The 11,863-nt window shown below is 40.6% G+C and overlaps 1 protein-coding gene across 1 annotated transcript; it reads right to left on the reverse strand.

Annotated features, from left to right (window-relative positions):
- Positions 1-3,098: 3,098 nt before the first annotated feature.
- LOC115133691 (globoside alpha-1,3-N-acetylgalactosaminyltransferase 1-like) lies at positions 3,099-11,641 on the reverse strand. The gene is made up of 4 exons (XM_029667178.2): positions 11,583-11,641; positions 11,416-11,448; positions 11,118-11,252; positions 3,099-8,022 (listed from the first exon to the last, which is right to left on the reverse strand). Exons 1-4 carry the CDS (start codon positions 11,597-11,599, stop codon positions 7,320-7,322), a joined length of 888 nt encoding a protein of 295 aa, XP_029523038.1. The 5' UTR covers positions 11,600-11,641; the 3' UTR covers positions 3,099-7,319.
- Between the last annotated feature and the right edge of the window lie 222 nt (positions 11,642-11,863).

The raw sequence follows: 11,863 nt of genomic DNA on the forward strand, positions 1-11,863 counted from the left end.
TTATTGTGGCCCTGGTGGCACAAAATAAATCTAATCAATTGTTATTTGTCACATGCGCCGAATACACCGAGGGGGGGGGGGGGTACACGTTAATCGAGGTCATTTGTAAAGTGACTGTGCATAGATAGTGAACAGCGAGTAGCAGCGGTGTAAAAACATAGTAGGGGCTGGGCAATGTAAATAGTCCGGGTGGCCATTTGATTAATTGTCCAGAAATCTTATGGCTTGAGAGTAGAAGCTGTTAAGGAGCCTTTTGGTCCTAGACTTGGCGCTCCGGAACCGCTTGCCGTGCGGTAGCAGAGAGAACAGTCTTTGACTTGGGTGACTGGATTCTTTGACAATTCTATGGGCCTTCCTCTGACACCGCCTAGTATATACAGTAGGTCCTGGATGTCAGGAAGCTTGGCCCCAGTGATGTACTGGGCCGTACGCACTACCCTCTGTAGCGCCTTACGGTCAGATGCCGAGCAGTTGCCATACCAGGCGGTGATGCAACCGGTCAGGATGGTCTCGATGGTGCAGCTGTAGAACTTTTTGGTTGTTTTCTCTTTGTCATTATGGGGTATTGTGTGTAGATTGATGAGGGAAAAAAGTAATTCAATACATTTTAGAATAAGGCTGTAATATAACAAAATGTGGAAAAAGGGAAGGGGTATGAATATTTCCCGAATGCACTGTATATTACACTTACATCATTTCCATGTGGGCAAGAATATTGGAAATTTAATCAAAGCCTATTGGATGATAACTTGTTTTTAACAAGGACAGAATAATTTTTAACTGACTTTTTCCTTCATGATATAGGTTCAGCAGATCCCCTTATTGTATAGGACACTTTTAAATGTGCCTTTAGAGGCCATGCATTTCAGTACTCATCTCTAAAACAAAAGCAATTTAGGTCAAGAGAGTCCATATTAACAAAGGAAAAGGAATGACTAACAGTACAGATAGATAGCAATAAAAACTGTACCGTAGAGGCTCAGAGTAAGTTAGAGGAAAAACAAAAGGAAATGGAGGAACTTATTCAAGAAAGACCAAGTGTAATATATTATAACAATAAAGCGAACTGGAGGAAATACGGGGAAAAATGCACCAAATTATTTTTTCATCTTCAACATAGAAATGCTACCAGAAAGAATTTACTGAAATTTGTTACAAATGATGGAGTCACCCATGATTCACCAAACAATATTTTGAAAGAAGAAGCAAAGTACTTTAAGCATATGTTTTTGTTTCAGTCTCCTCCATCTGCACTAAACTAAGCTAATTGTATGGTTGTTTTATCTATTAATAATGTAAAATTAACAGCTGTACAGAGAGACTCATTGGAAGGTCAAATTACAGAGGAGGAACTTCTTTATGCAATTTATGACTTTAATTCAGGGAAAACTCCAAAGCTGGATGGCATACCAGTGGAGGTATACCAAAAAAATATATATATACTCAGAGGGCCATTATTAGCATGTTTTAACCACTCCTATATAAATGGTAGATTATCAGATACTCAACAAGAGGGTCTGATTTCATTATTACTGATAAAGGATCCAAGTGGTAAATACTGTATAAAGATCCAGACCATTTAAATAATTGGAGGCCTCTTACACTTCCGTCTTGTGATGCAAAAATTCTAGCAAAATGCATAGCACATAGAATTCCGAAGCTATTGTCGAATATTATTCATCCTAAGAAGACACATTTTTTACATGGACGACACATTGGAGATAATATAAGACTGGAAACAATAGAACACTATGAAACATCTGGGAAACCAGGCCTGGTATTCATAGCTGACTTTGAAAAGGCTTTTGATAATGTACGACTGGAGTTTATATATACATTCCTGGAATATTTCAATTTTTGTAGAATCTCTTGTAAAATGGGTTGAAGTTAAGCATAGTAATCCTAGGTGTAAAATAGTTAATGGCTACTTCTCAGAAAGATTTTAACTGTCAAGGAGTAAAACAAGGTTGTCCACTATCGGCATATCTATTTATTATTGCCACCGAAATGTTAACTGTTAAAATCAGATCCAACAATAATATCAAGGTGTTACAAAGTATCAAGGTGTTACAAAACAAGGTGCTTAAAAAACAAAGGTGTCATTGTACGCTGATGATTCATGTTTTCTTTTAAATCCACAATTTGGATACCTTCACAGCCTCATAGAGGATCTAGATACTTTTTCTAACCTCTCTGGATTACAACCAAATTATGATAAGTGTACTATATTAAGTCATCAAAAAGAAATAAGGACCAAGGCACTCTTCATATAATTAATTAAAATGCCTTTATTGGTATGGCATGTTCAATAGAAACAAAGTTTTAAAGATCCGACGCGTTTCAGCTGCATGGCCAGGGAGTACAAAGAAATAATACAATGTCCTCTTTTGAACAGCTTTTCCAATTAGCCCTAATTAGAAGAGGGAGTGGTTACAAAATTGATTGGATGTTTAAAGCTTGGGAAATCTTTTTGTATCCAAATCCGGCTTTTAACTTCTTCACAACAGTATCTCGGACCTGCCTGGTGTGTTCCTTGTTCTTCATGATGCTCTCTGCGCTTTTAACGGACCTCTGAGACTATCACAGTGCAGGTGCATTTATACGGAGACTTGATTACACACAGGTGGATTGTATTTATCATCATTAGTCATTTAGGTCAACATTGGATCATTCAGAGATCCTCACTGAACTTCTGGAGAGAGTTTGCTGCACTGAAAGTAAAGGGGCTGAATCATTTTGCAAGCCCAATTTTTCAGTTTTTGATTTGTTAAAAAAGTTTGAAATATCCAATAAATGTCGTTCCACTTCATGATTGTGTCCCACTTGTTGATTCTTCACAAAAAAATAGTTCTATATCTTTATGTTTGAAGCCTGAAATGTGGCAAAAGGTCGCAAAGTTCAAGGGGGCCGAATACTTTCGCAAGGCACTGTATATATATATATATATTTTTTTACATAATCAAAAATATTGTATTTTGATTATGGAAAATACATTTCACAGCGATTAACATGGTACAATTATTCTCTACACTATACTTGCTTGTTTTGTCACATAATGTAACGGTTGTCGTATGACGGAGAAGGCGAGGACCAAGGTGCAGCGTCGTATGTGTCCATATTTATTCAAATGAACACGGCAAGAACAAAAAATAACAAAGAGAAATGCCTGAAAACCAGTTTTGGCTGGTGCAGACACACAGCAGAAAACAATCGCCCACGAAACACAATAGAAAACAGGCTACCTAAATATGGTTCTCAATCAGGGACAACGATTGAAAGCTGCCTCTGATTGAGAACCATACCAGGCCAAACACCGAAATAGTAAATCATAGAAAAACTAACATAGACAACTCACCCAACTCACACCCTGACCATACTAAAACAAAGACATAACGAAAGAACTAAGGTCAGGACGTGACACATAAACTGAAATTAGGCAAACTTTTATCATTTTTGCAACTTGGAAATGGTGAAGCGATTTCTGCATAGTGCATCTTTAACATCAATAACGGATCATAGCGTTCACCTGGATTCACAAGGTCAGTCTATGTCATTGAAAGAGCAGGTGTTCATAATGTTTTGTACACTCAGTGAATATTAACCCTGGATTGCTGCCTCTATGTATTGGCCAATGAGGCTTTGAAGCTTCTGCATTCCTCCATAGGAATGAATGGAATTCTACAATATTTAAATGAAATGTTTCAAGGACAAAATTACATTTTGTATTTTGTTGTTGTAGTGGGGACGTTAACATTGGAATAAATAAAGATATATATACACTACCGGTGGTTGAGAGAATGCCAAGTGTACAAAGCTGTCATCAAGGCAAAGGGTGGCTATTTGAAGAATCTCAAATATTTGTTTAACACTTTTTGCTAGCTACATGATTCCATATGTGTTATTTCATAGTTTAGATGTCTTCACTATTACTCTATAATGTCGAAAATAGTCAAAATAAAGAAAATCCCTTGAATGAGTAGGTGTTCTAAAACTTTTGACCAGTAGTGTACTTTAAGGAAAATGTTTGAATTAGTTGGCCCATCAGCCAGATAGGACAAGTCCGACACGGACGGAACGATGGGATACATTTGTTCGGCTGCCCAAATAGGATAAGTTCGGCCGGGCCAGATGGGACAAGTCGGCCAGATAGCATAAGTTCGATAGGACAAGTCAGTCAGATAGGACAAGTTCGGACGGCCGGACAGACAGGACAAATTGGTCAGTTAAGACAAGTTTGGCCAGATAGGATAAGTTTGGATGGCCAGTCAGATAGGACAAATTCAGCCTGGGTGGCCAGATAGGACATGTCGGCCAGATAGGACAAGTTCGCCGGAAGGACAGATAGGATTAGTCCGTCTGGCCGGAAAGATAGGACAAGTTCGGCCACCTCGCCAGATAGTATAAGTTTGGCCGCCTGCCCAGATAGGATAAGTTTAGCCAGGAGGCCAGATAAGATAAGTTTGGCCGAGCGGCCAGATAGTACAAATTGGACAGATAAGATTGTAAGGCCTTACAGATTCAGTCCAGATTTTGTATTTAGACTCATTAAATCCAATTTTTATGGTATCAATAAAAAAATTGTTGTTGCTCATTTCAAATATGGCCACACTGTACTTATAGATGCATGTTAGCACATATGCTAATGCTAAAAATACTTTTAAAAATCTTCTTCTTATGAACCATAAATCAGATTGACTCCAGATTTGGTATATATACACAATGAATTAACCTCTATTGAATTAGAGAATGATTAGTTGCTGTATTCAACGGTGGCCACGCTACACCACTAGATGTCACCATACCACACCAGGTCTATAAACACTGACCTGATGGACATGGGGCCATGAAATATGTTATGTAAACCTTATGCACAGTGCCCTTCCGTAATTATTGGGACAGTGAATATTTTTTCTTCTTTTGGCTCTATACTCCAAAAGGTTGGATTTGAAATTTAAAAAATACTGTGCAGACTGTCAGCTTTAATTTGGTATTTCCATTCATATCGGGTGAATCGTTTGCAAATTACAGCACTTTTTCTACATAGTCCCCCCATTTTAGGGGAGTATTGGGACAAAAGTATTGGGACAAATTCACTTAAATGTATGTTAAATTATTAAAATGTTAAGTATTTGTTCCCATATTCATAGCACACAATGACTACATCAAGCTTGTGACTCTGTTGGACACATTTGCTCTTTGTTTTGGTTGTGTTTGAGATAGTTTTGTGCCCAATAGAAATGAATGGTAAATAATGTATTGTGTCATTTCGGGTTTCACTTTATTGTAAATAAGAATAAGAATAGAAAATGTTTCTAAACACTTCTACATTAATGGGGATGGCACCATGTTTACGGATGATCCTGAGTGAATCGTGAATAATGATAAGTGAGAAAGTTACAGATGCACAAATATCATACCCCAAGACATACTAACCTCTCAACATTACAATAACAAGGGAGGTTAGTGTCTTTTTGGGGGGGTATGATATTTGTGCGTATGTAAGTTATCCACAACTGTATGCAACTGTGTGTACCTGCGTGCACCTGTGTTGGTCATAATGATGCCTTTGATATTCATATTAAAACAAGTCTGATGTAAATTTCTCCATGTCCTTCATTTCCAATCACTTTGTGCCAATATAGAGCACTGCAGTCACACTAATTTAAATGAATGAATTATCCTTTTCATTCACTGTAAGTAAATTCAGATTTTTAACAACAATTCTATGGAACTGGAAGAGGGTGAATGTTTTCATAAACCCCTGTCTTAAGAGCAGCCAATAACCCAGAAAAAGAGAACATACATATATATGACCACTCCCAGATGGACAACCTGTTCTGTCTCAATGTGAGACAATGAAGACTGGCAGGAGCTTATGGCAACTCACCATAAGCTGGTTGAAATGAACATTGAGTCACCATTAGTTACTTTTCACAGTGGTGGAGACACTGTGAAAAGACCAGTTATGGACCAGTTATACTGGTCCAGATAAATGTGTTTAACGACCATAAGCTCCTGCCAATCTCCATTGTTACGGCTGTGAGAAGAAACAAATGGTGAATGGACCCAAGGGAGACGCCACAGCAAGTGTTTGTGCGGGTCACAAGTAATACAGAGGGCAAAGGATCATATAAATCAATACATGCTCTCAAATTCATACATTGACCATCGATGAGATCATAATGATAGTTTTAACCATGTTTTGAGACAATACAGTGCGGTTGTTTTTACGATTACATTGTTTACAAAAGATAGATAACAACAAGCTTATATTTTGGATTCTGATGCGGTACAGACCTTGAATTAAGGCAAGGCTCTCCAACCCTATTTCCGGAGAGCTACCCTCCTGTAGGTTTTCGCTCCAACCCCAGTTGTAACTAACCTGATTCAGCTTATCAACCAGCTAATTATTAGAATCAGGTGTGCTAGATTAGGGTTGGAGTGAAAACATACAGGACGATAGCTCTCCAGGAACAGGGTTGGAGACCCCTGAACTAAGGTCATGAGGCATTTATACTGTAAGTTTTATTCTGCAAGAAGCAATGGCTATATATCATTAATTAAAAAGTCAAAAAATGTATGCACCAATCACATATTCCCCCTTTTCAAGAACAAGTATTTGATACACTGCCGATTTTGCAGGTTTTCCTACTTACAAAGCATGTAGAGGTCTGTCATTTTTATCATAGGTACACGTCAACTGTGAGAGACTGAATCTAAAACAAAAATCCAGAAAATCACATTGTAGGATTTTTAAGTAATTCATTAGCATTTTATATTTGGTACAGAAACCTTTGTTTGCATTTACAGAGATCATACGTTTCCTGTAGTTCTTGACCAGGTTTGCAAACACTGCAGCAGGAATTTTGGCCCACTCCTCCATACAGACCTTCTCCAGATCCTTCAGGTTTCGGGGCTGTTGCTGGGCAATACGGACTTTCAGCTCCCTCCAAAGATTTTCTATTGGGTTCAGGTCTGGAGACTGGCTAGGCCATATATATATATATATATATATAAAACGAAGAATGACACAAATAACACAAATATCACAAATATCATGTATTATAAGTATTAATTGCACATTCATTGCACAAACTCACCCTCTATCCACACTTCTGCTCCTATGACAAACATTTCTACATGGAAACAGCCCTTCATGTCTATAATATATCTTTAGCGGTAAAGGATATAAACTAATTGAGAGAAAAACGGAACAACATAAGCTTGTTTACTGATCCAGCCACCTTGAATGTATACAAATAGCAGCATCCTCCTCCCTGGCCTAGATCCTGAATCTTGGTGCGACAGTGGCCACAGCATTACTTTCTTTTCTTCACGTTGGGCCGAACCTCTGCATAGTTCTTGTTGACCTGAGAGAAGCGGATTATTTGCACCTCGTTGTTCTTGGCCTTGAAGTCCTGCCACAGGTATTCCGGAGACAGAATCTTAGTGGGCTTGTTGTAAAGAAGATATCTGTTCAGGTGGCTTTCCTCCTGCCATGCCGCCTCGATGGAGTTGGCGGCATCGGCCTCCAGCTGCTCGCGGCAGTACTTTGTCAGCTTGTGCACGTCCCTCACATAGCCAGCGATGGTGGCGCCTCCATAGTAGTAGTCTCCTTCCCCCGCGGGGATGTAGGCCCGCGAGGCAGGACGGCGTTCGTAAGGGTAGTGCTCATGGGTGTGCTCATAGTAACCTGGGTGAATAGTGGCCACCAGCCTGCTCAATGTTTCTGCCCCCCACCGTCCGTGGAACTTTGTGTCCACATCCAAGCAAAAGATGTAGTCCGCCTCCTTGCCTATCTGGTTCTCGATGGCGGTCTGGATCATCTCCATCCTCCTGGAGGAGATCTCCTGCCAGCGGTTGGAGCCAGGGACTGGGATGATGGTTACATTTCTACCGGGAGCGAGGACCACCGCTGGCACATCTTCCCTCTGGTCAGTGAAGATGTAGTAGTGCACTTTGAAATCCACCATGAAATGCTTCTCGGCAGTCTCTAGGAAGTCACGCAGGAAGCGCACATACCTAAAATACAAGGAGAACCAAGTAGGTTTCAGTTGCCCGTCTCATATGGCAAGAGGATAACTCAATTTTCTGTAATTATGACAATGTACAGTCGTGGCCAAAAGTTTTGAGAATGACACAAATATTCATTTTCACATAGTCTGCTGCCTCAGTTTGTATGATGGCAATGTGCATATACTCCAGAATGTTATGAAGAGTCCCTCTTTGCCATGCAAATGAACTGAATCCACCAAAAACATTTCCACTGCATTTCAGCCCTGCCACAAAAGGACCAGCTGACATCATGTCAATGATTCTCCCGTTAAAACAGGTGTGAGTGTTGACGAGGACAAGGCTGGAGATCACTCTGTCATGCTGATTGAGTTTGAATAACAGGCTGGAAGCTTCAAAAGGAGGGTGGTGCTTGGAATCATTGTTCTTCCTCTGTCAATCATGGCTACCTGAAAAGAAACACGTGCCATCATCATTGCTTTGCACAAAAAGGGCTTCACAGGCAAGGATATTGCTGCCAGTAAGATTGCACCTAAATCAACCATTTATCGGATCATCAAGAACTTCAAGGAGAGCAGTTCAATTGTTGTGAAGAAGGCTTCAGGGTGCCCAAGAAAATCCAGCAAGCGCCAGGACCGTCTCCTAAAGTTGATTCAGCTGCGGGATCGGGGCACCACCAGTACAGAGCTTGCTCAGGAATGGCAGCAGGCAGGTGTGAGTGCATCTGCACGCACAGTGAGGCAAAGACTTTTGGAGGATGGCCTGGTGTCAAGAAGGGCAGCAAAGAAGCCACTTCTCTCCAGGAAAAACATCAGGGACAGACTGATATTCTGCAAAAAGTACAGGGATTGGACTGCTGAGGACTGGGGTAAAGTCATTTTCTCTGATGAATCCCCTTGTTTGGGCCATCTGGAAAAAAGCTTGTGTGGAGAAGACAAGGTGAGCGCTACCATCAGTCCTGTGTCATGCCAACAGTAAAGCATCCTGGGACCATTCATGTGTGGGGTTGCTTCTCAGCCAAGGGAGTGGGCTCACTCACAGTTTTGCCTAAGAACACAGCCATGAATAAAGAATGGTACCAGCACATCCTCCGAGAACTTCTCCCAACCATCCAGGAACAGTTTGGTGACGGACAATGCCTTTTCCAGCATGATGGAGCACCTTGCCATAAGGCAAAAGTGATAACTAAGTGGCTTGGGGAACAAAACATCAATATTTTGGGTCCATGGCCAGGAAACTCCCCAGACCTTAATCCCATTGAGAATTTGTGGTCAATCCTCAAGAGGTGGATGGACAAACAAAACCACACAAATTCTGACAAACTTAAAAGCATTGATTATGCAAGAATGGGCTGCCATCAGTCAGGATGTGGCCCAGAAGTTAATTGACAGCATGCCAGGGCGGATTGCAGAGGTCTTGAAAAAGAAGGGTCAACACTGCAAATATTGACTCTTTGCATTAACTTCATGTAATTGTCAATAAAAGCCTTTAACACTTATGAAATGCTTGTAATTATACTTCAGTATTCCATAGTAACATCTGCCAAAAATATCTAAAGAAACTGAAGCAGCAAACTTTGTGGAAATAAATATTTGTGTCATTCTTTTGGCCACGACTGTATAATCTAAATCAAGATATTTTCCAACTTTGAGGTAGGCCTGCTGAGACTGAGACTCACTAGTTTGGGAAAAGGGTGTAGTGGAGACTAAGGCACTCAACGGTTGGCAGTCAAAGTGTGGAACTTAACAGCGAGGAACATTTAAGAACAAAATGTGTGGGTTGTACATTTTTTAAACATTTCTTCTCAGGTAACCAGAGCAAGTGCAAACTAAGTTTAAACCTATTTTTACCGGTCACTCTTGTACATGTCCAGGTGACATGTATTTTTATGTACCCAGGAGGTAGAGAAAGGTAAAGAGAAGCGATGGTCTAGCAGGGGCCATGCTCTATGTGTAGGCTACTGTGAGTGTGAGTGAGTGACACAGGGAACAGGGAGGAGGGAGGGAGAGACGAAGACAGCAACCAACCAAGCCAACAGGCGCTATAGTAGACTAATAGCTGCCATAGCTAGGTTATTTATCATCCAATATGATTACGTAGTACCCGTTTTGACAGCATCAGGCCAAGCTCTACCACTCAGATGACTTAAAAAATATGGCCGCAGGAAGATGTTTTTCAATTTATCAGGGGGTGTTTGCAGCACCCTCAGCACCCCTTCTGCCCGTGACTATGCCTAAACAACATTAACATAGAAAAACAGTTCTGTAGCAATGTGGTTTGTGCAATAGGCTATAGGCCCAATACATTATCATCACTGCATATGGGCTATGCTTGAATTGCCATTCCAATGCTGTTCTTCTCAGACCATTTTGAAATTATATTTCAAAACTGTAAGAACATGATCACACTGGTAATATATAATTTGTTATATTACTTGAGGCACAGCTGAGTGAGCATAATCATTTGTTTTTTAGTTTATTTTACTGGATTGATAGTCTGCATCTGATGGGGCCATTCTGAGGGGAGGGAGGGAGGGAGAGAGCAGCAGTGAAGCTGTCTCTCATCCGACATTCTTCCAGCTGATGGCGAAACTCAAGTTGCACTGCATTATTTCTGCCTCATGCACCAATTCATGTTGTTACTCATGGTAGCCTAGTGGTTAAAGGTTGCATGTTCAAATCCCTGAACAGACTGGGTGGAAAATATGTCGATGTGCCCTTGAGTCTCTCTCTAGTCATGACTTTACAGGTTTCGAAATTTCACAGTATCAACTTTGCTGTGTGCTTGAGGCTTCTTTATACAGCCTAAGGCTCGAGGAAACCATAAAGACACTGTGATATGAGGTATCTGATTGGCCAGCGGTAGACCTATACGTGCACTTGATTTTCTCTCTGGGCCTGCCGGATATGCAGAGTTCTACCTTCAGACACATGAAATGGTTCAAAATGGGAACACAACGAGAAAAAAAATAGGAATGCAAGGCTTTATCATTGTTTTTTTTTACAGAAATGTTTGATGATCGACTACGAATGTTATTCTACATTTGAGGCTCAGTGCTACCAGACATCCTGGTAGGGACGGCTGACGTGTGTGAGACTACTTACTTGCCAACCGCAAAGACAGTTGTGGCAATGCTGAGGTGCATAGGCTTGTAAATGCTGTCAACAACCAAGGGATTAAAGGTGCCTTCCCAGACAATTGGTGCCAACCAAGGGGTAACAGTTACCACATTGGTGCGCCTGAAAAAACAAAAGATATGTTAAAAGCTTGTGAACGCCCAGAGATATTCAATGCATCATAAGCAACTCTTTCATAGTGACTACATTTCCTGTACTTCCAAATGCACCTTCTCCTACGGATACTATGTCTACTACTAACAATAATACATTCATAATAACTTACCCCTTTAACACACTGGGCTGCTTATACAGGAGTCTGAAAAGACCATGCAAAAAAATGACATTGTAAAATAGCATACTGCTTTCAAAATGGCTGCAGTTGGTGAGTTTTGCAAAGAGGTGGTATCGGGTGAGATTATTATATTAGAGTAGACCAAAGAAGAGTCTCACCCCTGTGGGGACAGCATGTCCCGGGTCCTACAACTACAGTTTTCCCGCCTGAAATTGAAAGGGTTGACAGGGTTCAATGTTAATACTGTGTTAATACAGAATGATAGCATCAGGAGAGGTTGTGGAGGGTTAGGGGTTCAATGTTAATACTGTGTTAATACTGAATGATAGCATCAGGAGAGGTTGTGGAGGGTTAGGGGTTCAATGTTAATACTGTGTTAATACTGAATGATAGCATCAGGAGAGGTTGTGGAGGGTTAGGGGTTCAATGTTAATACTGT

The sequence above is a fragment of the Oncorhynchus nerka genome, unplaced genomic scaffold (genome assembly GCF_034236695.1).
Source record: "Oncorhynchus nerka isolate Pitt River unplaced genomic scaffold, Oner_Uvic_2.0 unplaced_scaffold_21___fragment_8___debris, whole genome shotgun sequence".
In the NCBI taxonomy this organism is placed as follows: Eukaryota; Metazoa; Chordata; class Actinopteri; order Salmoniformes; family Salmonidae; genus Oncorhynchus; species Oncorhynchus nerka.